Source organism: Candoia aspera, chromosome 2, assembly GCF_035149785.1.
Source record: "Candoia aspera isolate rCanAsp1 chromosome 2, rCanAsp1.hap2, whole genome shotgun sequence".
Classification (NCBI taxonomy): Eukaryota; Metazoa; Chordata; class Lepidosauria; order Squamata; family Boidae; genus Candoia; species Candoia aspera.
Window position 1 is genome coordinate 68,162,622 of NC_086154.1, and position 25,465 is coordinate 68,188,086.

Genomic DNA, 25,465 nt, shown 5'->3' on the forward strand with positions numbered 1-25,465 from the left:
ATGTGTTTATGGCCCTTCCCTACCCCACTTTTTGTTGAAATAGAGACCTCCTGTTTGTGCTCCCCTTCTTGGAACACTGCAAGCTCACAGATCAATGAGTGGCAATTTAACAGTGTTGCAGATATGGTAGCTTTTGCCTGGGACATGAAACAGCAGCTGGACTACCCTGATTTATTTGTAGCATCAGGTGATTCTGAAACGCCCCAATTCAAGTAGATTCATCTTGTACCCTAAATCACAGGCAAACTCGTGTGCTACAATCATTTCCTCATCCTTGTGTTCACACATTTATTATTTCAAATTCCCCCTCTTGGTAATAAGATTCATCCCAACTTTATTGTACACATTGTTTGAAATTGCAACACAGGTCATCATCATGTCATCACACTCAAGGTATCTTATTATTAGAGAAGCATTTGGAACAGCAACAAAAACCTCTGTTGACCAATGATGAAGGAACAAAAGATATAAAACAATATATACCATTTTTGCTGCTTAGCAAATATGATTCAAACACTATAGCTGATCACTGCTGTAAATATACTGCACCATAAATAAATGTAGAATCATTGTACAAAAAAACTTGGACATTTTTCATACAAACAGGATACATTCGGAAGAATTACACAAAGATTTTCCTTATATTTTCCTTTTTAAAAAAAAGATTGTGTTTATGTTCTCAAATATCCAAATACTAATGAAAAGCAGAGTAATATGGAAAAGCAGGGGAATTACTATGGGCACTGATATAACTGACAAGTGCTGCTGGGGAAAGGAATAGGGTTGAAGTGCACATTTTATTTCAAATCACTTGTTTTTCATTTCAAATCATTAAAAGCAAAATGATAGCCTAATTGAGCCAGAGGGAACTAAAACTTATTGAAGGTAAGTTTTCTTTTCTTTACTTTTTTATATTATTACTTTTCTTAGTTTAGAGGACTAATGCATTTTTGTAGCTTGCTAATTCCCATGAGGAATGATTACCAACCAAACTACATGTTATATGTGGTTGTATAGTTTAATGCACCAAAACATTTTTTTTTGTCAAAAATTAACCTTGAAGGTGGCAAAAAACTGAAAAATTGGTAGTTAGGGCCTCTCAATCCTTCTTCCTGTTGTTGGCCTATTGAAAATCATCTTTTCCTTCTCACAAGAAAATAAATATATGGTTTTGTACTTAGATTATTATCAGCCCAACTTCCGGTAAGTGAAAAACACCACTTTGTATAAAAAAAGTAGGTGCACATTTGAACTTCAAAAACACGCTTCATTATCAAAAAGCATTATCCACAACCAAGATTTCTACTCCTCTGCATGAATCAAAACACGCCACAAAGGCAAGCAATTGTGCTATATGTCTGTATGGGGACTAATGTAACATGGCAGAATGCTCATGATTAGGCCTTGTGGAGTTACAGATAACTTTATATTGCCTTTTTTTTTTTTTTTGAGACAGAAATCATGTTCTCATGAACTTTGGAGTATCTTAGCATATAGTCTGAGATGAGTACCTTACATTTTAAAATTCTGTTATGTATCTGACAGTAGGGAAAACTAGAACAGCATTCTACAAAGTCCAATACAAACATGCAGCAAGTCATTCAGAGAACAAAATCTCAGAGAAAAAAGTTTCTAGCAGTTGGATCAACTTTGGACAGCATTATTTAAACAAAAACCTGAGAGAAATATATTTGAACTTACTCTGAGGTTCTCTCACACTCAGTGACTAGACTGACTACCTTCAACTCAATCCTGCTTTTCTTTTCACTAGAACAACCATACCGATAATATTTAGGATTTCCCCACAAACAGCACTGATTTTTTTCAAGGAGTGATTGAGTTTGTAATAGTACTACAAAAGTATAATCTGGGAGCCGACCTCAACAAACCTAATTCACATGACTGAAAATGCTTATTAGAATTACCCTCCTCTAGACACTTCTCCAGAAAACAATGCTGTATCAATCCTTCAGCAGATGCTTTGGGATGACATTTGTTTTGAACATTAATGGAACATTTAGAACTGTGATACTATCAAGCTCTGATGGGTAACTGTATTTCTGTTTATTTTATTATATTTAATGAATGTTGTAAGAATAATAGTAATCAAAAAGAAAAGAATGAGGAGCAGCAGACCTGTCTATTTCATTAAGTGAATTCAAAATCAACCACAAGAACATATTCAAGTTTGAAATCAAGGCTTACTACGGTAGAAACAGTGCTGTTAAGGAATGCTGGCAGTACTGTATTTGCTTTCCATAAAAATTACAAAACACTTGAACTGTTCCAGCAGAAATTTAGGATTGAATGCAGTAGGGCATTTCCCCCCTCTGTACTCTTTTGTTCACCTCTGCTGTCTATGTAAGGAGTCTGCAGATTAATTCTATGAGCCTTTCATAACTCCATCAGTACAAGAGAACCCTATTTAACCACTACAATCCCTTGCAGGAATGTTGAGGATAAGCCCTGCCCCAGCATCACACCTGGGATACTACACTAAACCAGACATCTGCACATCCAATGTACTATTTGTTATGAAAACGTTTTCACACATACAACTGTACACGTTGATTTCTACTCAGCCTGGAATCTGGTATGGCAGGTTTGAGCTCATATGAAAAGCATCCTACTGTATGTACAGGTGACTGTGTGAAGATCTCAGTACAAATAAGCAAACTGTGTGAATATCTGCTTTGGTGTTCTTGGGTAGAGGGCTTAGTGGCGCTGATAGCATGGTTTTCTGTTGCATGAAACAAGCTGACATATCTTACCATTTGAATAGCTACCTCAGTACTTAATAAATGGCAAACAGATATGGTATGTGAAAAAATATTATTTCATCAATTTCTGTATAAAGAGATGTAAATCTTCAGTGGAAAGAAGGCATTTGAGAAAGGCCACATACTTAGCACTAATAATTTTACGCCGCTGCTGTTTCTTAAGACAGAATGTTCTTCCAGGATTGAAGACAGAGAGCATTAAGCTATTCTACTTCATCTATTTTTATCAAATAGAAAAATGTTAGTAGATTCTGGCCTAATAACACCTGGCACATTTGTGATGAACAGTAATTAAATATGTGTTTTATGATAAAATAAAGAAGAAAAAGCACAGATGAAAGTGTCTGAGATCTAAAAAATGGAAATAATCTTAGTCAGATTGCCCAAATTTGGCATCTTCTCATCAGGGCTGGGGCCAAAATTCTGGAGGGCAGCAGATTTGGCAAAACTGGTCTTGAACAAGATAAGGTCAAGAACCAACTCTTCTGGAAGAGGCTGGAACAACTGTTAAATGTTCTGGGAACCCTCCGACACTGGAAGAGCCTGGCTTTATTTTTCACAGGCTAAAAATCAGGGAACACCCCCCTCCCACCTCCACCCCAAGAATTTCACAGATCATTACCTTAAGGTGGCACTGGCAACAAATTACCAGGATGTTCTACTGATCAAACCTCCATGAGATAAATAGAACTATTGCCTTGCACTACTCTCATTCACTGTACGTAGGGAAACCTTTTAATGCACTGTACCCTTTGCAGTTCTCAAAAAGCAAGGAAAACTTACCAAATCTTTAATATTTTTTACCCTTAATTTTGAAACTGTAAGCAACTATAGAGCAACTCGTTCTATTTTCTTTGCAGGAAATTAATCTGAACAACTGAAATATTACAGGACTTCAATTCTGAAACCCCTCTTTCTGCCCTGGACAGTTACAGGGGAACTTGCTTGATGAGTTTTATCAAGTCCCTTGTGGTATATCAAAAGAACTCAGAAATAAATTATTCTCTTAAGATGTTAAGAGATCCTCCCTTTCCTTTTATGACTTGATACACACTTGCACTTTGGTAATTAAACTAGTTCTGCTTGGGTAATTAGACTTGCTAAACTGGGTGGCTTTTACCCTCAGAGTCTATTTTACTGTCATATTTGGAGTCCCAAAGATCTTCTCATCAGATAGAAGAGTCGTGACTGATTTAATAATTCTGTTTCTCTTTCACCATCCTTGCCTGATCTTGTTTTTCTAAGGCGTTCCTTCTCCTATACACATCTCTTGTGGAAAGTATCTGACTTACTTCTCCTGATTGTGTGCATTATCCTCTCATCCAAATTACCTAGACTTGTCTTCTGGATGCGTAGATTGTCAGAGGACTGTTATGAAGTGAGGAGCACACACGTGTTCTCAGATTACCTGTCCCCTTCATTCTACAAGCTTATCCATTTTTCAATACACTATTGGAAATCCATGTATCACTGGAATCATACATATTAAAGGCAGACAAGCTATGGCTTAGAACAAAAATTTTGTTGCATGTATTCCTAAGAATGTTTCCTTTTGATTGCTAAACTTGGGATATATAATCTTGAACTAATTATCAACCATTTTCAGGAATACAGAAATATAATAATCTCATTCTTCTACTAAAAGCATTCCTAAGAAGAAAAGATGCCCAGCTCAATACATGAAATACATTTCCAATACACTTTCCAAGAAGATGTGGCCTGTTTACTTCACTGAGGGCTGAGGCCATTACAATGTTTATCCCAAACAGACAATAACTGTCTATAATACTAACACTGAGAAAGAAATATTAGCTCAGATGTAATCAGGTCAAGAAAGGGATTGAAAAGAAGGCATCACTTTGTTTTTCTCTGCTCCACAGCAAAGTCAATCAATGCACAAACTGAGAAAATTTGTTTGTTAATATTCCACTGCTAAACTAACTCCAAATTTGGCTTAACAAAGTTAAATAAATCTAGAAGGAAAGATGATGATAATAGCAAAAACCTGCCGATTCTAGGTGGACAATTATATGCTATTCTGAGTCTAAAACAAGATTATGCTTGCTCTGTATCACCTGCAATGGGAGAAACTCATTATTTCAAAATGTTTAAGCACTTCTATCACAAAACCAAAGGTTTTATCAAGCAAAACTATTGTTTCACTGTGCACCAAGTGGAAGACTTGCAACATTTTGAAATGTGGGCTCCTTTAACTGAAATCTCCAAAATAATGATCGTTTTAAGGGCTGCAGATTTTTGTGCTTGATCAGGTGATTATGGGTTGTCAAGAAAATAGAAGAAACCACAGGAGAAAAGCCACCTTCTGCTTTTTCTCACCATAGTTTCCATACTATAGGTAAAGCCAACCAGAAAGATATAGAAGAACATGCATTCAAATGAGTTTTCTAGGAAATGCATCTTTGTGTATGGGATCCACCCACGTCTGCTTTGTTGCGAGACCTGTGTTTGCAGCTGTTTGGCTTCCAGGTCTTTGCTGGAGTCCAACCACTTCTTTCTCACCAATATCCAATGGAAAGACAGAAATCTTCACACTGTATTTCCAGAGCTGAAAAGCTAACATGTTGTGGCCAAGGACTGATGGATGGGGGGCTGGAAGCAACGCACATGCTCAACTGTTGAACTGTCTGTTTCCACTGATTTCATGTATTTGTTCAGGATGGCAAAAATCTCATTGTTCAGAATTTGGTACTTCCTGATCCTGTCGGCCATTTTCTTAAGTGGCTGGAGATTAAAAACAAACAAACCAGGAAATAAGGAAACATGAAGAGCATCACCACTATTTTTATGACAATCCTATTGTCAAAAGAACCAAGAAGGCCACAGGATAAATAAATATGTAGAATAGTTCTCTCCTACCTCTAAATGGAAAAAATGTTTCAGACTCCCACTGATATGACTTGACCTATTTCTTATGGATCATAAATATAACATCTCTCTACATGCCTCCACAAAGGAGCTGGAAGATAACACATTTGTCTTAAATTAATAGGATCAAATATTTAGGCAAAGCTGCTCAACCTATAGCAACATTGCTCTTAAGAGAAGTGGCCCTATATTTGTTAAGTAATTGACTTCCTCAAGTCCTTCTTTTCCTGTTTCTCATTGCCTCACTCTCAAACAGCCAAATGTATATACTGTAAATTCTTTTTAGCTTATCCCTCATAGCACTTCATTTGCTAATAAAGGCCAGCAGACCCTGTATTTATTTTATGTGTACAGTATACAAAGCATCCGCATCAGACATGACCTGTTCAGTTGGGAAGGGCTATTTGCTGTTCTGCTGTTCCTTTATATAATTCTCCTATAGAAAAATGCAAAATTCCCAAAATACAAGTTGTACTAATCTGGTAGTTAATTGTCTTCCTCTTTAGAATAAAAAAAAAAGACAATTTCAGGAGAAAGTCCATGGCTTAGTGGTAAAGCAGATGTGTTGCACAAAGAATGTCAAAGGTTCAGAACTTTGCATTTTCATGGCTGGAAAATCATCTCACTGAAACTCTGAAAAACAGGTTCAGTGCAGTGCAAAAGTTCTGAGCTGAAGTTTGACATAATTTTTTTTTAAAGCTTCTACCTAGGACGTGTAAAAAATTATGTTTAAGTTTTGGGGAGCCACTGATGTTCAGTGTAAACTCAGCTAGTGGAACAAATCCTACATCTAGCAAGATGGCATCCTATGTCCACATGCTCACTCTCAGGCTTACCACATTCTTTATGATTTCGTCCTTCCCATCCTGTCTTTGCACTTTTAACAGGTGATAGCAGAAGTCAAAAAGATCAAAACGACGCTGTTGCCCCAGAAGAACTATGACTGAACAGCCAGCCCAGTTTAAGCCATCTCCAAAGCACTGTCTAGAAGGAAAAGGAATAGGGAAGACATTATTTGGAAAATAATTTCTTCTTGTTTGATTCTATGAAGAACATGTTCTGAGAAGTTTCTACAACTGAAAGACAGGATTATGGCCTTTGTGCAGGACTGGCCTCAAAGATATGGAGTCCAGTCCCTAGCAAAGTACCCATGTTGATTTACATGTAATAAAATCTCAGCTATTTGCAGATTGGTTATAGCCTTCCGCACAGGCCTACTCACTCAGCAGTGAATTCATTTGTTCCAACGGGAATGCAGTATACAAACTGCATGGCGCTCCAGAGCCGATGAAATTCAACACATTCATCAACATGCATGACGCCATTGGTTGGGGGAGGCCCACGCCAGATAGGGTCTTGAAGGTAGCTCCGAATGCGGGTCAGGATAACCTCAAACATGGACAGCCCACAGCACAGCCTCTCCTTGGTCAGCAAGTCTCCTTCACGAGCTATGGCTATTTGCTGATGAGGAAGAAAAGCCCTTTTAGAAGATACCACTTTCTCCCAGAATTTCCAGACTGATCTCCCCACCCAGCCCTCCAATATTTGGAACCTGTGAAGATATTTAAGAAAGGTCTTAGCCTGCTTGAATTTAATTAAAATCTAGTAAAGTTTTGCCTGAGAACACTAAGCTGCTTTGTTGTTTAGTTTAAGAAAGTAGCTTTCTAACACACCTTTGAGTATTTTATCCAAGTATTTATAACTTCACTGATATTCTTGGAATCTTAAGGTATTTTGGAAAGAGCCAAAATTTGCTTCTCTGTTAGGATTTTTTTTAAAAAAAAATCAAGATGTTCGGCACACTGTATTGTTCCTGCAAACTGAACTCATGACAGTAAAATACTGGTTTGCAACAATGTTTTCTTACCGTAGTGAATATTCAACTTCTATGAAGTGTAATTTGCATAAGATCATGTACTTTATATGTGCATTTGTTAGTGTTGTTAGCAGTACCTCTTATTATAAATTATTAATCTGCATACCTATGTGTATTTAGCATTTGTTGCTTAGGGTGATCTTATATACATGATTACATGTTTCAGCTTAATCTTGATAATCTGTAATGCAAAATTCATGAGAAACTTAAAATGTGGCAGGTAATAGGGAGATCCAAGAAAGAAAATGCCTCTTTCAGTTTTTTAGTTATGATGACAAGAGAATAAGTGTTTTAGAGACAACATAAGAAAAACAATTATTTTTCTCTCCTTTGATCTGAAAAGTCAAATTTTAAAGAAAAATATTCCTTCTTCCACCCAGTTTTGTAGAATTCAAAACAAGTGGTAAAATATAGTCAGAAAATAACATCTTACAATATCAGTAACTCAATCTTTTTGGAACTCTAAAAGGTGTGAGTTGTTTGCACGCAGAAATGAATGAGGGTTATACCTATTATTGCCTGGAGAACCGCACTTGTGAATTGTGTACACTTTCATTTGAAAGACAGCAACATGATGAGAATACAGATATGCAGCATAGAAATGGGACGCAGGATGGCAGAACGAAATGGATGAGCACAGTGAGCAACTAAAGGTTTTTCAGCCATCACACAGCTATGCCATTTCAATCCTTTGATGATGCAGTTGCAACCACAAGAGCACAGCTGGATGGACTTTACCCATTTGCTTCATAAAAGTGCTACACCACCTTCATCAGTACATGTTGAGCTACTCCAATATGGTCTACCCTTTAGATTCAAAAATCTCCTATAAAGGCTCTATCCATTACTTCTAGTGGGAATCTAAAGTGGAACATCTAGTATGCAGATGAATAATAATGGACCAACCATTTTTATACCTTCAGGCAGTGAAAGCTAAAAGATGGCACAGAAAACTATGATTTTAGACACACTTTCCCAAGGAGTAAATCAATATATGCAGAAGAGCTCATATTAGGAATCACTGAAAATAATTCCAACTTTTTTACATATTGAAGGTTCTTAGACTGAGATCTTACACTGATTTCTTCTCAGTGGAAAGTACTTGCAGATGGTTTTAACAGCAGTGGTCAAATATAGGTTTGAGAATGGAGTTTAAATACTTTTCATTACATAACAGTTGCATCCTTACTGATTTATTCAAATCAGATTTTAAGCAAGAGGTCATTTCTAAATATGAGATTTCTTAACTTATATAGACATCATGTCTTCAAAGTAAAAGGAGGCAGAACTTCCTTTGAATATTGGCACAATAGTGGCTATAACTTATTTAATTTTTTTCTAAAGCTGTATTAACTTACTTTTATTCCCAAATGCCAGCTGAGGTAATTGGGAAAAATAGGAAGATTTCCTAGGATAATCAGACACCTAATGACTAGTTTGTCTAAACGACTAAAATATACACTACTCTATATGGGTCTGCTTTTGAAGGCAACTCAGAAACCACAGTTGGTCCAAAATACAGATGCCTAGTAGCTAACAGACATAAGCACAATTAGCAGTACAACACCAATCTTTTTGCCATTGCATTGGTTACCAACAGGTTTCCAAGTCCAATTCAAGTGCTGGAGATTACATATAAAACCCTACAAGGCTCAGTCCCCCATGGACCTATACAGGATCATCTTTCCTGAATATATTGTGCTTGGCCTATGCATTTCTCTTCAGGAGGGATGCTTAGGGTCCCCGCCTTATGTGAAGGGGACAGTGCCACAGAGGTGGTCTTCTCAGTGCTCCACATGAAGCTTTGTGAATTATGTCCCCCTGAAGTTTATGAGGCCCCCAATCTGCAGCCAACCAGCGTATCTTATTCTGTTAAGACTTGGCTGCTAATCGTGGAGATGAGCCCTGTTCTTGATAGGTTGTTGTTGTTATATTACCTTTTATGGAGTATGGTGATTGTTCATGCTGGGATTGGTTTTATGTTGTTGCATTATGGGTTTTATAAACTATCTAGAGCCTTCACAGTGGGCAGTATATAAATTGTACACATAAATGAACGTACAGCTCTTTGATGAGAAAAAGACTTAAAGGGGAATAAAATATTTCAAGGCAAAAGAAAAGAATAAAATTCTTATCCTTATGAGAAGCTTAATTAAGAAGAGTTTCTCAAAGTTTTTTACACAGCTGTTGGTTTTTCTTCAACATCTGCTTTGTGCTACCCAGTGAATATACTTACATATTAAATGTACTACCAAAAAAACCCCAGCACCCATTTGGCATCTAGCCAATGAAGGCTGACATTCCCTGGAGAAAGAGCTATTGTGGAGTTAAACTAGGCATTAAATTCCCCCATTCATGCATGACAGAGATACGATGTTTTTTTCATATCTCCTTTAGGGCACTGATGAAGGTATCTCTGATTTGGATCCATTGTGTATTTTCATTTATTATTTGGTCGATTTCTAAGGCTTGCCTGTCTCAGCCATCAACCATGCTGAATTCCCGTATGAGCAGGGGATTTCTAATATATTATTGGAGACAATTTTGTGCAGGCACAAGCTTGCTTAGTTATCTACAACAGTGAAGTCAATGGAGAAACTTTTGACTGGGAATGAGTTGCAGTTGGGTTACAAAGCCTGTACAAATTACAGTGCTCCTCTCTTCACTTCAGGGTTTTACTTTTAGGAAGTAAAGGTAGGAATATAGGAAGTAGTCTTCCTATATAGGAAGACTACTCTGAAGTGAAGTGAAGTGATATACTTTATTTTATTTTTTACTCTTACTTATATTATTTATTATTGTAATTTTATATTGTGGATTTTATGATTGTTGTTTTAATTGATTACTGTAAACTGCCCAGAGTCCCCCGAAGGGAGGAGATGGGCGGGGACAAATTGGATAAATAAAGTATGTGTGTGTATGTATGTATGTATGTATATATATATACACACACACACACACACACACACATACACACACACACACACACACAAGCAATGCTTATTTTATTTTATTATTTTATTTTAAGCAGATAGCTTTAACTGACTTAGGTATTTTAGGTTCTTCTTTTCTGCTACAAGTCTTCTCTAATAACTTTAATGCAGACTATCATCATCTAGTATCAATAGCAACACAATGTTTCTTGATAGTTTCAAAGAGTTGATTAGCAAAGTCTAAGTCCAAATTTGTTTCAAGTGCAAATCTGAGATTAGGAGTTCTACCATTGTTATCTAAAGTATAGAGTTACAAGGACATTCTGAAGGGGAAAGAAAATAACTTTCAGAGAAAAGGCAAAGGGACAAAAATCAAATTATCGTCTAGAGAATTTATATATTCCATATTTGTGAAGCCTTCCTAAAATTAACAACACAAGTAAAGAAAAATAGTCATTTTATTGTTTTCTTGACATTAACATGACATATCCCTTAGAATGACATTGTTTCATGCCGTACTCCTCTGGTGTTTCCCATAATAATCATAGAGAGTGCTGAGATGCACATGGTTCTCAATTGTGTACTGTATATGCTTGAATATTAAGGATGGCCTATCTGCCCTTCAGAGAAAGGACACAATGTGGTACAACTCAAATGGAGATATTGACCTAGAAACAGAAGCAGTGACAGACTCAGTGAGATCCCACATAACTATGGGTAGCTTTCTCAGAGCCACTACCACCTCTGTTACTCAGAAGAAACAATCTAAGAGCAAGAAGGCCCAAGGCTTTGCTGTGCTAAGAGCAAGTGAAGATCATCTGAGATCACTGAAAGCACAAGTGAGCATGTGCTAATAGTGTGCATCTCACTCTGGGCTGGTTTATATCCTTATCATCTATAAAAGTACCACTTTCATACTGGCCATGAGACAGCTGACAATATATATAACTTGTGAAGTGAAAGCTTCATGTGGAAATCAATTCTACATAATCTTTCCAACCAGGTTTGTTTATTTGGTGGTGAGAATTACTGTGACAGGTATATATGTAAACTGATCCTCATGGAAGGACATCTAGTGGCCTGAAAGGAAAAAATGTACAGTGATTTAGCGCTTTGAGAAAATATTACAAATATATCTATCACCTAACACTTAAGGTCAAGACACACTTGAGTCAAACTTGACTTCTGTGACTACATTGGTATGTCCATGTTGTCTGGCAACGATATACAGATAAAAACAACAGATTGCACAACATACTATTACTTGGTTTTTAGTGTTGGGTTCTTCAGTGTCTCAAAATAATCTTACTATATATACTGAGACTGGAAACATTTCTAGTCAATAGTGATAAATGGTTTGGGAGTATCTGATAGCCTATTACAGATATTGACTAGTGAGTAGATGTGTGTGTGTGTGTGTGTGTGTGAGTGCACATGTACCTTCAAATCAGTTTTTGATTCCTGGCAACTGCCTGGACTGCCTACAGTTTTAGTAACCTTGGCTTATTTGAAAAATGAGCAAGGTCTATTAGGAAGTCAGCAAATATTAAATTCCAAAATTCGGTCAGAAGATGATTCAGCCGAATCTACAATTTGGCTTGACTTTCCAAAGAGGATAGCTGATCCGGTGTGGATAATTGTTTTAGACACATCCAAATGGATTCAGCTTGGACCATTCAGATGCACATGAACATTTGTGTTTTTATAGCACTAATCAATCTGAACTGATTTAGTTGAAGTTAAATCATTGGGGCAGTTTTCACATCCAGAGGATGTATAGTAAGACTGAATGAACTATCTGCTTAAGATGTAGCGTAAAGTCTAAGTCGATAATGGGATGAGGAAGATTTACAGTTGGAATCTGCTGTAGGGTTTGTTGCTGTTAATTTGTTAGCAGCTCACGCAGCTTCAGACTAGTTATGAGGATTTAAAGAAAAGTTCAACAGAGAGGGCTGAACATGCTAGCTCCTTTCAGCACCACTGCTAGTCAGGTTTTTAGGGTTTTTTTTTTTTAGGAGAATACCTAATTTTGGATTTCCCATGTCACATCTAGGTAGACTTTAAATTAAATGTTCTTGTGTGCCGCCAACTGCAGCTACTATAGGCTTACAAATCTCTCACTGAAATCAACCGGAGCAATGGAAGTAACCCAGTTTATCTGGACTGCTACTCTAGGACAATTGATCAGCTAAGACTCGGGAACATGGACGTCTGACAAAGAGCAAAGCGTGACACACAAAGAAGCCCCCAAGCATAGAGACAGCACCTCCCAGCCTGGCACCCTCCAGCTGTGGAGTGACAGCAGCTCCCAGCATGGTATCTGGGAATTCTGTGACTTTAGTTGCTGTCTTCACACATTTCGAAGGGGCTAGGTTGGAGAAGGCAAACACAGATGAATACTTATCACAAACCTCCTTCTATTGCCTCATTTTGTCCTCGATGAGGGTTTCAAACTGAGCCCATGAAATGAATTTATACTTAAATTTCATGATCCAGAACAATCATTGGAATGCTGGGAGTCATAAGACCGACACAGAGCCTCTACTATACTGGAATTCTGTGTTTTTTTAATTAAGCGTCAACATGTCAGTAATTTTCAAAGTCATAATCTTAAAAGGCAAGAAAACTAGTGTAGCTGATTGCTTCAAGGCCAAGCCCTCTATTAAAAAGAATTAAATCACAAGCAAAGAGCAGGGGTGCAGCAAAAAAGGGCCCTGCCAAGCAGAAAGATCAAATAACTCATGCAAGTGAGCCAAGGCACAGAGTATAAAAGCAAAAGAAAACCCAACACTTCTGGGATTGCAACCAGTCAGGCCTGGCCAGGCCATTTTAAGCATATATCCAAAAATGTAGCATGGCTGTGCATGTGTGTGTCTGAAAAAGAGACAAGTAATGTAAATGTCAAAACATGTATTATCCTTAGAGAGCCAGGGATGAATTCAGATTCTTGTGGGAGGTACACTAAGTGGCATGCAAAGCTTCTTGGCATGGAACCACATCTGCTGCTTTCCCCTTTCCTCTTCCTGATAGCTGGGATGAGGATTTCACCCCAGACAGGATTCAGTGTTTATGTTTTGGGGCACACATGGACCAACAACAGTGGCTTAAAAGTTTTAGTGAACACACTGCTAAACAACCTAGTTAAACATTCTAGAATGTTTAAAGTCACATTGGTAATGACAAAGCAACAATTGGTAAAACGTGAACCCTTAAGTCTCTCTTTGGCTGCAAAATGGGAGGAGGAGAGAGCAGGGGGTCAGAATGCAAACTGAAGAGTTCCCTTGGGTTTATATACTACCACATCTTCAATTTAGTGCTATGTGCACCCATCTAAAGGCTGAAGCTCACAAGACAGAACCAACCAGGTTTGGGCAAGGCAGAACCATGGAATGGGCATCTCCAGCAATGAAGCTTGGGACAAGAATGGGCAACAGTCTATTGGTTTAAAGGGTCAGATGAAAAGATCTAGGATTTAAATCCAATGGTGAGATAGATACATATGAATCCTGTGTTGTGCACTAAGCAGATCTTCTGGTTATATATGACTTCTCTTTGATTGATTATGTGCTATCAAGTCATTTTCAACTCCTAGCAAGGACATAGATAGATTTTCTCCATGATGACTTTTCTACTACCTGTAATAAAGCACCTTATCGTGCTCTGTTGAGTATGTGAAGCTTTTGCTTTGAGGTTGTTACTGAAAGTGGAGTTGTTCTTGGAAAGTCAAGATTTATTTCCAAATAAATAAAGAAGTCCCCTGAGACTGTTTTGTTATTTGCTTGGTTGGCATTTTATATTTGGTATTTATAAATTGTATTGCTGAAAAAAGAGAGTTAAGTCTGGTCTCCGAAGCTGTGACCGTTGCAGCGTCCCCACAGTCACGTGATCGCGACTTGGGTGCTTTGCAACCGGCATGCATTTACAAGGTTGCAGTGTCCTGCAGTTACATGATTGCCATTTGCGACTTTCACAGCAGGCTTCCGACAAGCAAAGTCAATCGGGAAGCTGGCAGTAAGTTGCAAGTCACAATCACATGACATCATGCTTCACGACCACAGCCTGAACAGAAATTGTAAGTTGGCATGGCGATATAACATTTCACTTTACAACTGTGTCACTTAGCAACGGAATTGCTAATCCCAACTGCGATTAGTGAGGACTACCTGTATTGGTTTTATCCCTGGACATTTTAACATGTGAATATTGTTAGCTGCCTAGAGTAGTATGAGTGGGCAGTGTATAAATATTTGCAAATAAACAAACAAACAAACAAACACATAATTTGATTCCCACAATTAATGTGATAACTGCAGCTGTGTATTACAACAGAGTGCCAGTGAAGATATGGAAAACTTGCCAGAGAGATACTGTAATGGGTAGCCTGGTCTTATTCCTTCCCACAACAGAAGCAAGAGAAGCAATATTGTAGCCAGGGGTGAGGGATACATGTGTGATTCCATGACCATTTTGAAACTCTAGGGGGACAAGTGAGTGCCTTGCCTGAGGTTCTTGTGAATGGAAAAAACACATCAAATAATTCAGATTCAGGCCAACAATGACAAACTGATTGTCTCTGAGGGAGTGATTATCAGGGACACAGTAATGTAAGTACCACATCAAATTTCACTGTTTTTGCTCAGTGACAAGTGAAGTTTCTATCAATATTCTGGGATGCAGAATTGAAATCCAGGCAAGAAAACTGGAAGGCTTCCTGGGCTCCAGGACAGTCTGGGGGGATCAGGGCTAGTGGGACCTGCTGGGCCACCCAGTCAATGTGGGTTTCAATGTCATCCTTACCTGAGGAGTTCCCAGCCTCTCTATTAAGGGAACCAGGTGAAGTGGGGCATATTTGGCTTCGAGACGCTTCATGCGTACCTCCAAGCGTTCTCCTTCTGTTAAGCGAGCAGCAAACAGTGAAATGAGAAAGCAAAAAGAAAGAAAAAAATCTAGCATTTCAGAGCCATCTCCCAACATTATCCAACTCTGGGACAAGTATGACATAAAACCGTGGAAATGCATTGTGAAGAAGGGACTCTATTTACAAAGGTGACACCAAATACACTTGTAAGAGGATCTCGTTTTTCAAAGCAAATGTCGGGCTTTGGCTGACAGGGTGCCCTTTCTTGTGGATTGGCCAGTAGGGCCCCTGGTCAACTGATGGCAATGAACAGCTGACTAACTTTAAGATTCCTTGAAAGCTGAAATATCTGCAACTTCATAGGTACTACATAGCTTGGGAATAATGACTGATATCTGTGCATCTCTTCACTCCTTACCTTTGATGTAGACCCTGGGCAAAATATTTTGGAAGGGAGCAGCATGCAGCAAATCACACACTTCTTCCTGGGACTGAGGCAGGAGGAAGAAAAATAAAAGGTGTTAAAAACTCCCTAAGGAACTGACTGTTTAGTTGTCAACAGACCTGGGAAGGGCTACTTTAGTGATGTATTTGCTTTCAGAAGGATATTCAATTATAGCTCGATATCCAGGACAACAGAACTGGTAGACAATAACTTGTGTCAAAAATAAGTTTATAATAAAGATAATCTTGTTTTCTGTAAAATGTAGGGGTTCTAGTCTGTTACTTCTTCTGATTCAGCAGAAGGATTTATTGAACCCTGCTGCTAAATGGTGTTGTACTCTCCATAAAATCATAATAAGGGCTGCTGATAATTAACCAAGCTCCTCCTTTGTGTGATCCAACATTGTCAGGTACTGCCAAGGATTCTGAGGGTCTGTGCTGGTGCATCTTGAATGGTTACCATTATTCTACACGTTTATCTATATACAGGCCACTAACAGACATACTTAATTGACTTGTCCTCCCCTGCCTTTGCTTTTGTTTTGTTTTTTAAATCAGTCTTAAGAGGAATTCTCCAAGTGATTTGTTTAGATATGAGCTATAGAGACACCCTGGAAATTTCATCCAGTTTCAGTGGAAAAGCATTTGGTATGTCTTGCACTAACAGGACAAACTCCAGAATGTACCAGAAAGACCTCTTCCATCTTTTCTACCAGGCTGTGACCTTACTTATGATTGAACATCTGGATCTGGTACTGAGCATCCCCATTACAAAAACCTACAGTGTTATGCACACAAACGTGACAGACACTAGTTGCACTTAAGCCAGTAAGTTCAAGCAGTAAGCTGGGGCCTAGGTTTATGAGAACATGTGCTTAGAATATATTGTAACCCATTCTGACAAGGCTTTACCTTGAAAAGTAATATGAAAGTATTATAAATTAAATTAATATAGTGGGGTTATTATCTCAACTGACTTTTAAAGAGAAAAAGATGAAAATCTGCTCATCTCTGGCTATGTTAATTATAAGTGGTGCATCAACAAAGACTCAACATTTGGCAAACCAGAAAAACAGCATGGAAAGTAGCAAGGCCATAGCTATAAATAACTTTTTCACAGAGCCTTCCTTGGCCATGATGACAATGGGACAATTATCAGTCTGGCAGATGCACTATTAGAGTCTGGAGATTGGAAAGGCTATTCTAACACCTGGGTGCCAAGTAATCAACTGCACCTGGAATAGTCTTGCAAACAATTTTATAACTTCCAATCAAGATGTTAGCATCCTATGGGCCACATGAAGCCCCAGCCTGAGCCCCAGCAGTGTGCTTCTAAAATTCAACAGCAAATCTCCAAACTATGGGAGGGGGGGAGTGTTTCACAAGTAAGTAATAAAACATATATATCAATGCTTAGTACATCTGTTTTATTGAGGGAAATGCCAAAAAATATTAAAAAGCAGGTCTGAGAATTCTGGCACTGCCCACTCTGATGATGTCACCATAAAATGGCTCCTTAGCATCATTTGACAGAGGCTGTCTTCCTGAGTATCTTCTTTTTTTAATCAACTTCATTTGGAATCGATTGGTAGCAAGTAAGAGGTCCAAACTATAGTCTACAGGAAGGAGAAGAAGAACCAGACTGGGGGACAAAGTTGATCTGACTCAAGATCTTCTACATTGGGCTTCTTAGGTAGTTGTTGCTGTGCTTTTCACCTGAAAGCAACCATGAGGGCTGTGTGACATTTGGTTCAGGACTACGCCCCTGGGGAAGAGCACTTATCTGATACCTACATGCCAAATGGGGAAAAATACAGGATGGCATGGAGGAAGGATCAACCTCATGCTCATACAGACATAGGCCAGATCCAAACCTCCAGGATCTGCTTTTACTTTTAAAAGCATGGGAAATCTTGATTAGCCTTCAGGCTCTATGTAGCTCTAAGTATATAGTGCATAATGCAGCTTCCTTAGCCCTCCATCTATGTCCAAACCTAAGTTTCATAAAATTCAGAGAGGCTTGAACCTTTTTCTGGGATATTTCCTGTGAATTTTAATTCACTGCATGTTTCTTGGTATGGACCACTCTAAAAAGAGACTCTGTGATGTAACTTGCATATTCTCCTGGGAATAAAGCTGTACTGATCTCAGGTCAAACTTATTTCCAAGTAGCCATACTTAGGACTGAGCTGGAAGAGGCTGAGAGAGGAACCACAAAATGAGAAGAAACTTGAAAACACATACAGAGATCCAGAGTTGATCTAAACTGCAGACACACAAAGAGGCAAGACCTCAGAAGCAGGAATGTTGGCGGAGACTTGAGTAATGGTTGCAGCAAATTCTGCATGACTCTACATGGCGGTATAGCAACAAAGTAAGCCATGATAGCTGCATGCAAGGAGGCAAGACACTGCAAAAGGAGGTGGTATCGATAGATTCCTGCGTGAAGGCACATTTGGAACGTTGTGATCAATTCTCCAATTTCCAGCCACACTTGACATGGCCCAAAACACGAGCACTGGTCCCTTATCCAAGCCTCAGTGGTTTACAGAATGTAACTTTATGTACATCTTTGTCAGGGAGTCTTAAGTAGCTGTTAACTTTTACTGCAATATCTTATAGTAAGTAATACATTATATAATTAGATATAATGTTTCCTATTTTACAAAAAAGCCCACATTAGAACTAGGATGTTCAATTTCATCCTTTGGAAGTCCAACACAGAGGAGAGGTTTTAGCTACTGGATGCAGCAGTGATTTCCACCACCATGCGAAACCTTAGTCCTCTTCAGGCATTCAAAAAACAGAAAAAAGGAGATAGGGAGGTATACTGTCCCACCCCATCAGTACATTTATAGATTATTTTGCCCTTGGAAAAGAATGAATATAATTACTATATAACTAACTATATACAGTTAGCTACATTATCATGTACAGGAAATTATGAATTTAGAAAGTCTTTGACAAAGACTATTCCATTGTGAGTTAACATCTTAATGCTCTGGACCTCTGATTTAGAATAAAACGTGCTGTTCTAAAACTGCCAACAGAAGAAAAATAAACTTATGTCAAAAGTGTTCTCTGAGTCACAAGCAAGAGACAGGGTCTCAATGAAGAAACGTTTATAAATAATGCAATGTATTCAATAAATCATATTCTGTACACAGTATGCTTATCTTTACGATCATCAAAAGGCTCAAAGGAATTATTTTAAGTGTGGAATCAAAATCTTAATTTAAGAACTGGAAACTGCTAGGGAAATCAGGTAATTCAGTTGCGGATACAATAAATACAGCTTCTGTTCTTCCCAAAGGACTTGTTCTTGGCATATGATTCAGAATGCTTACCTCCATTCCACCTTTGGCAATCTTTCTACTGCAAATTATTATTGGCACTACAGTATTGGCACAATAAATGATGTGCTATTCTTATGTGAAGCAATTCAAAGAACAACATGTCCAGTAAAAGGGAGAACCTGTTGTGAACTTACAAGTACAGTTTTGATGCTATGCAAATTAGAAGGATTGGCCTTGCAACAATGGGAATAGGCAGTGTTCAAGAAAGTCATGATACCTTTAAAATTGGCAAGTACGCTTTTCATCTTAATGGAAGATGGGAAACATCAGAAGAGGGTAGGCAACTGGTCCAGCGGTAGGCAATTTGTGGCACTCTAGACATTGCTGACCTACAATTCAGAGCATCCCTAAAATATATAGCAAATGATGAAGGATGCTAGGAATTGTAATTCAGCAACTGGAGTGCTTTGGTTTGTCTATTCCTTGATTGATTATTAAGATATACTCTGATAGAAGCTTCACAGCCTTTTCATTTGGAGCTGGATGCTATCCCAGGTATGCAGGAAACAGTACTGAGTGCTATCTTTACGAGTCAGGCTCTGTTTCTGCAGATTTTAAGAGCAATTTTATGCAAAACCAACAACATGCACTGCAGCCATTACTGCTGCCACACCTGAAGTGGGATTGACAGGCAAGAGGTCATTCCACATTTGAAAAAAAATAAAGCATACACATCATGATATCATGGTGCACGTGTTATTATGCTGATACTATTGTGGTTTGTAGAGATGCAGCTAACCACAATCTGCAATGGAGCCTGAAGGCAATTGCGCTTCTTTGCAATAAGAAATGGAAAAGCCAGCCAGCAAGTAAATAAACAAAACCTTATCGGTTCAAAACACACAAATCCTTTGGATTTGGAAATGAATCACAACCCACCTGACTTTCTGTTTGTTTTCCAGGTTTTTACTTTCTGATTTAATGAAGCTCTCTTTAAGCACTCAGAATGCATCAATGTGGACAAGCACTTCTGCTTCTGTCTTTGTCTCTCTATGCACCCTGCCAGGCTCTTGGCAAGCCACTAAAGAGAACTGTGGCTAGTAAAAGCAATCTGCAGTGTCCTTCTCAATCTGGGTGCCTTCTGGCTGTATGAGCTTCAGCTCACTGAATTTCCCAGCCAGCATGGCCATTGCTGAATTCTGGGAGTTCTCCACATCTGGAGGGCATCCAGGTTGGAGAAGGTTGCTGTGCAGGACTGGGAATGAAATAAGAAATTCTATAACCAGCCTAAATAGATCACAACTAAATTTACATCTAGTTGAACACAGATAGCAAATTTGTTTGTTCCTTTGTTTTGTATATAATGATTTAAACTCAACAATTTTTCCAAATAATTCATTTTAACTCACCAGGGCCTGTTCTATGAGAAGGCAGAAAAGAATGGCATTACCCACTTCTCTCAGACTTTGGAATACATCAGTCTTTAGTTCTGCATATTCAATTATGTCCTTCAGCTGGTGATGGAAAAACTCCAGGATTCCTAGGGAGCATCAAGATATAGATAAAAAAGTGAAGTAGATAGCTATAGGGTGGGACTTTCCTTGCCCCACCTAGGCCACACTGCAATCCATTGCACACCTCTTGATACAGCTAGAGCAGTGTTTTTCAAACTTGGCAACTTTAAAATGTGTGGACTTCAACTCCCAGAATTCCCCAGCCAGCATTTACTCAATCTCTCCACTGTTGCTTTCTTTATTTCAGTTTTTCCTCAAAAATCAACTCTCAGATGCCTGGTGATACGACTCTTGGGACAGAGCTCTTTAACTAGTTCTTAGCACAGCCATCATGCGAACCTTAACGTCATAAAGAAACCAAAGCTCACAAAGAGTTGTAGTATTCTCAGACATCTTCTCTTTGGCTGAAAATGGGTGTTCAAGCTTCAGTATTTGTCCATCAGGGCAAATGTCAAATCCTTAGCTAGTACATGCTGTCCTTCACTCTCTCAGATTATTGTCACATGAACTAAATATTGAGTCCTTATCGCCATCTGAAACTGTACCTCTTCAGAGAACTAAGAGGGAAATCCTTACTATAATATAAACATGATGTAAAGGCCAAACAAAGCTGAGGATAGCACAAGGTATGATAAGAAAGACTGGCATAAACAATGACGAATAATTTGGCACTGACAGATGCCTTAGAAACTCTCTGTAATCCTGAATGGCAATCTAATATTCAGTCCTTATTTTCTATCAAGCAGCCTTGGCTTTCTACATTGGGCAAACTAAATTCTGCTCTTCTCCCCAATGATTTGACTCATAGTGGTGACTGCTTGCCAATGCAGGAATCCTCTCCAGTGCCTCAAAGATGGCCCCAATACCTACACATACTGCAGCATACTGTACTGTATTGCACTATAGCATTATTTAATTATTTTAATAATTATTTAATTATTCCCATATCTCTGGGCTAGACAATGATGCAGTTCACTGAGCAAGACAACAGAGAGAGTTAACAGAAGTCTGCTACTAGAGTTTGGCAAGGGAGCTTAAGGGGGAATTCCTAATAAATTCTAAGTCAAGAGTTTGTCCTTGCTTGACCCAAGAGCCTAGAAGGGAACAAGGGGAAAAAAAAACACCTTTCAACTAGTGATTACCCTGATGACACTGAAAAACAATCAACAGTGGTTGTCCATCAGATTGGAGAGAGGTATTAAATAGGTGCCACAAGGTTCAGTCCTGGGTCTTCAATTCTTCAAAATTTTTATTAATGGGTAATAAAATTGAAAACAATCTGGGTAAGCTAAAAAATGGGCTGAAAGCAACAGAAATAAATTTAACAGAGACAAGTATAAAACTCTTCAACTTAGGAAACAAAAATCGGAGGAAAAGGTACAGGATGAGGATTCTTAGCTTGATAATAGTACTTGAGGAAAAGATCTTGGAATAGCAGCTGATTGCAAACAGTGAGATGTGGCTGCAAAAAAATCAAAGGCAATTATTAGGCTGTATTAAAAGAAAAATATTTTCCAAATCATGGGAAGTCACTGTTCCACTTTCTTCTGCTTTAATCAGATTTCATTTTAAATACTGTATCTCATTCTGAGTATCATATTTTAAGGATTCAGAGCAATTGGAAGGGTTTAGAGTATGGCAAAGAGGACAGTCAGGGGACTGGAAACTAAGCCCTATGAGAAGAGACTGTAGAAGTTGTGAACGTTTAGCCTTGACAAAAGATTGGAGTAGGTGGACTATCATAGCACTCGTCAAATACTTGAAAGGGTGTCATACCATGGAAGTTCAAAAATGTTCTCTTCATTCAGGAGTGCAGGAAGAATAGTGGTTTAATTTACACACAAACTGAATCTGATTTATGATAGAAGAAAATTCCTAACAGGAAGTTCGTCAATGGAACCAACAGCCCAGAGAAGTTATTGGGTGTGTCTGGGGTGCCTTAATTTGGATTCTTGCACTGGGCTCAACTCTATGATTCTACAGTAATTCTTACACAGTAACTAGGTTGTTTCCCCAACTCTCAATTAGTTGATAGATTGAACCTCTAAAATCTTAATTTTTAGGATATATTTCTACACATCTATAGCATAAATTGAGACCAAATAAAATTGCTACATGCATGTGGATAAAATGGAGTGGTTAGTGCAATGAAAACTTTAAAACAGTATAATTCAAAATAAGTGATTCTGACGATTTTAGAAAAAGGACAGGAACACATAAATGTGATAAATAAAGGTTCTGATTATGAAGAATTAATTTTAAAGAATCTCATAGTGCAAACCAAGTACCAACCTGGAGATCCATACTCATGCCTTGGCAGGCGGCAAATCTTCGGCATCACCTCTATCAAGGTCTTCACATACTGAAGGATGGTTCCTTGCAACTATCAGAAGCAATGGAAGATGGATGTCAGCTGTGGAAAGTAGACTCAACATTCAAAGCTTCTTCATTTTTATAAAGTGACCTGGAACTGCAAATTTTGGCGCCCTTCAGCCAATGCATGCTGTCACCACTAATCTTGATCCTTTCTCAGTCCAGAGGAGAAGGAAGCCTCAAATGTAATGGCTTATTAAACAAAAGTAAACAGATATAGCAATGCCAGATAACTTCTTCTGAGTTCAACAGTTTGGAGGAAGAAGCTGAGTCTTTGGAAGTTCCAAAACCCAAAGGGACGCATTTGCCAAATTAAAACAGATGACTGAAATTGGCAACTGTGTGTGCAAATTTTGGGATCTCTGGAAGCTTCCTGTTGTGTTTCTGAGCTGGGATCCAAAGAAGTATTTTACTCTTGTTGTGAACTGTCTTGAGGGTATTTATATTAAGAACCAAAACAGAAATTACTTTAAGTGGACTCAAATATTATATACATCCAAATGGCCGTTTAAAAGTCTTTTTCTTTGAAAAGGAATCCCCATATCTATCACAAATATTTACAACCCAAAATCTTGCTTTAAAAAATGAATGGCTGCTGTTAAGGGAAACAAATAATAATCAGAAAACAGATTTAAACCTACTAACCCTACTAAAAGCCCCAAGCAGACTTTTTTGTGTTTCAGTGCAAAAAATATTTTAGCTTTTCCCCCTTTGTTACTAAGAAGTCAATGCATCTTAGTGATGGAGAAATTACATACACTGACCTGATATTTTTGGTATATGGGCTTCTGAACACATCATGGGAGCTTCATTTCTGCCAGAATAATTACAGATTTATAGCAGAATTACTGGCAGCTGTGAAAGGCTTCCTCAAATCCTATGCAGAAAGCCACATCTGGAAAATTGATTAAAATATGCCTTGCAATCTTGGAGCTATATCCAATGACACCTGAATCAACTTCAATTCACACAACATGAGTTTTCCTTCCTCTCTTCCCCGGCAGCCCACTTGCATCCCTCTCAAATCTTGTCCAGAAAGTCCCTCAAATTTCTGGAGCAGATTTTGGGAAACCACAAGAAGCTTCAGAGTGAGGAAGAGGAGGATTGCAACTAGTAGGTTTATTTATCCCCATTACCAGGCTTTTGACAATCTTCAGCAATTCTTCCATCACCACAGCAATCCCTTGGTATCCAAGGAGTCGGCAGATTGTCTTGAAGTGGGGAGGTCCCACAAAGTTTCGGTAGGAGCTATAAATGTGGCTGTACGCAATGTTGAGTGGCTGAGAATATCAGGAGTAAAACATTTATTTAATAAGACAAGAGTAACATATTATGGTTAGGGTAAGGTCTATATGTTAATACCCTACCAGGTACTGGTAGATATTTTATTCTTTTCCCCTCTTTTGGTCTTAGCATCCGAACAACTTGGCTCAGATTCTTTTTCCCTTTTAGCAAGCTTCCAAAATGGGGCTGCACAGAAGCCATTACTATATTAACATTTTGGGGTGAGAATCTTTGTGCCAGGCTTAACATTAAACTAAAAAACACCTTAAAAGCAAACCTCTATCTCCATTTAGCCAACTAACTCTTAGCCAATGTCCTCCTCCCTTGCGTTCTACAAAGCCATATTTATCAATTTCTCTTATTGTAAGGTAAAACATTCTGCCAGATTCTGCAATGGGGGAAAAGAAATCTCAGAATGTATTGAATAGCTGTGCAAATCATTTGAACTTTACAGGTAACTAACTAACTAAAGTTACAGAACATAGTGCAGAATGAATTTCAGAAATGAAGAATAGGATAGATTATTCCCTTGAGATGGATGCAAGATATTGATCTGGTTTGTTTTTTGGTGGCTAGTTGGGTGACTTCTATGCATATACACTTCAAGAAGCCCAAAGGAAACACAAGGGTTGATATGGGCCCTTTTATAACAGGTTTCCTTTCTGGCTTTTAATTGGCTCAATGCCCAGGTTTGCAAATCATGGCCGCAGAAACCAACCATGGCCAGATGGTTTCCAGTCACCAAGTACCTTAGTAATTGAACTGTTCTTCAGTGGCTATCCCAAATCAGCACACCCAGTATAAAGCCACAACTATTTAATCTTCCTTTAATGACTCCCAACTGCACCAGGAGTCAGGACAAACTAATATGCCAGACAGTTTTCAAATAAGGAAACAAAGTATGTTGCAAAGGTAAGGTAAAAGCCACAACTCTCAGAAACAAGGTGCATAGCCCCTTTGCGCCATGCATACATATATATTACCCCCCCTTTACTATTTTACATTCATGATAGTTCATTTGCAGATCTTAAATTGTTTTGCTGATTCCAACATTGGTCCTCTTCTATCTTTCCTATTACAGAAACATAATGACATTAGCTAGTTGATCATTTAATTTTCTTTACAGAGCATAGGCTTCTGTCAGAAGGACTAATGCTATTTACTGTGGCCACCATGAGGAGGCATCTGCGCACTGACCCCCATGGCAGCTTCCTACTATTG

General features: G+C 38.3%; 1 protein-coding gene across 1 annotated transcript in view; it reads right to left on the bottom strand.

The window, feature by feature from the left end:
* Window positions 1–317: 317 nt before the first annotated feature.
* The window catches only part of CYFIP2 (cytoplasmic FMR1 interacting protein 2), a 74,935-nt gene continuing 49,787 nt past the window's right edge, over window positions 318–25,465 (bottom strand). Inside the window, exons 24-31 of the mRNA XM_063292137.1 lie at window positions 24,097–24,240; window positions 22,880–22,970; window positions 20,483–20,613; window positions 15,752–15,824; window positions 15,273–15,367; window positions 6,889–7,127; window positions 6,503–6,650; window positions 318–5,522 (exon numbers count right to left, since the gene is read on the bottom strand). Of these exons, the coding sequence (XP_063148207.1) occupies window positions 5,355–5,522; window positions 6,503–6,650; window positions 6,889–7,127; window positions 15,273–15,367; window positions 15,752–15,824; window positions 20,483–20,613; window positions 22,880–22,970; window positions 24,097–24,240 (1,089 nt within the window). The 3' untranslated portion in view covers window positions 318–5,354. The remainder of the gene's footprint in view (window positions 5,523–6,502; window positions 6,651–6,888; window positions 7,128–15,272; window positions 15,368–15,751; window positions 15,825–20,482; window positions 20,614–22,879; window positions 22,971–24,096; window positions 24,241–25,465) is intronic.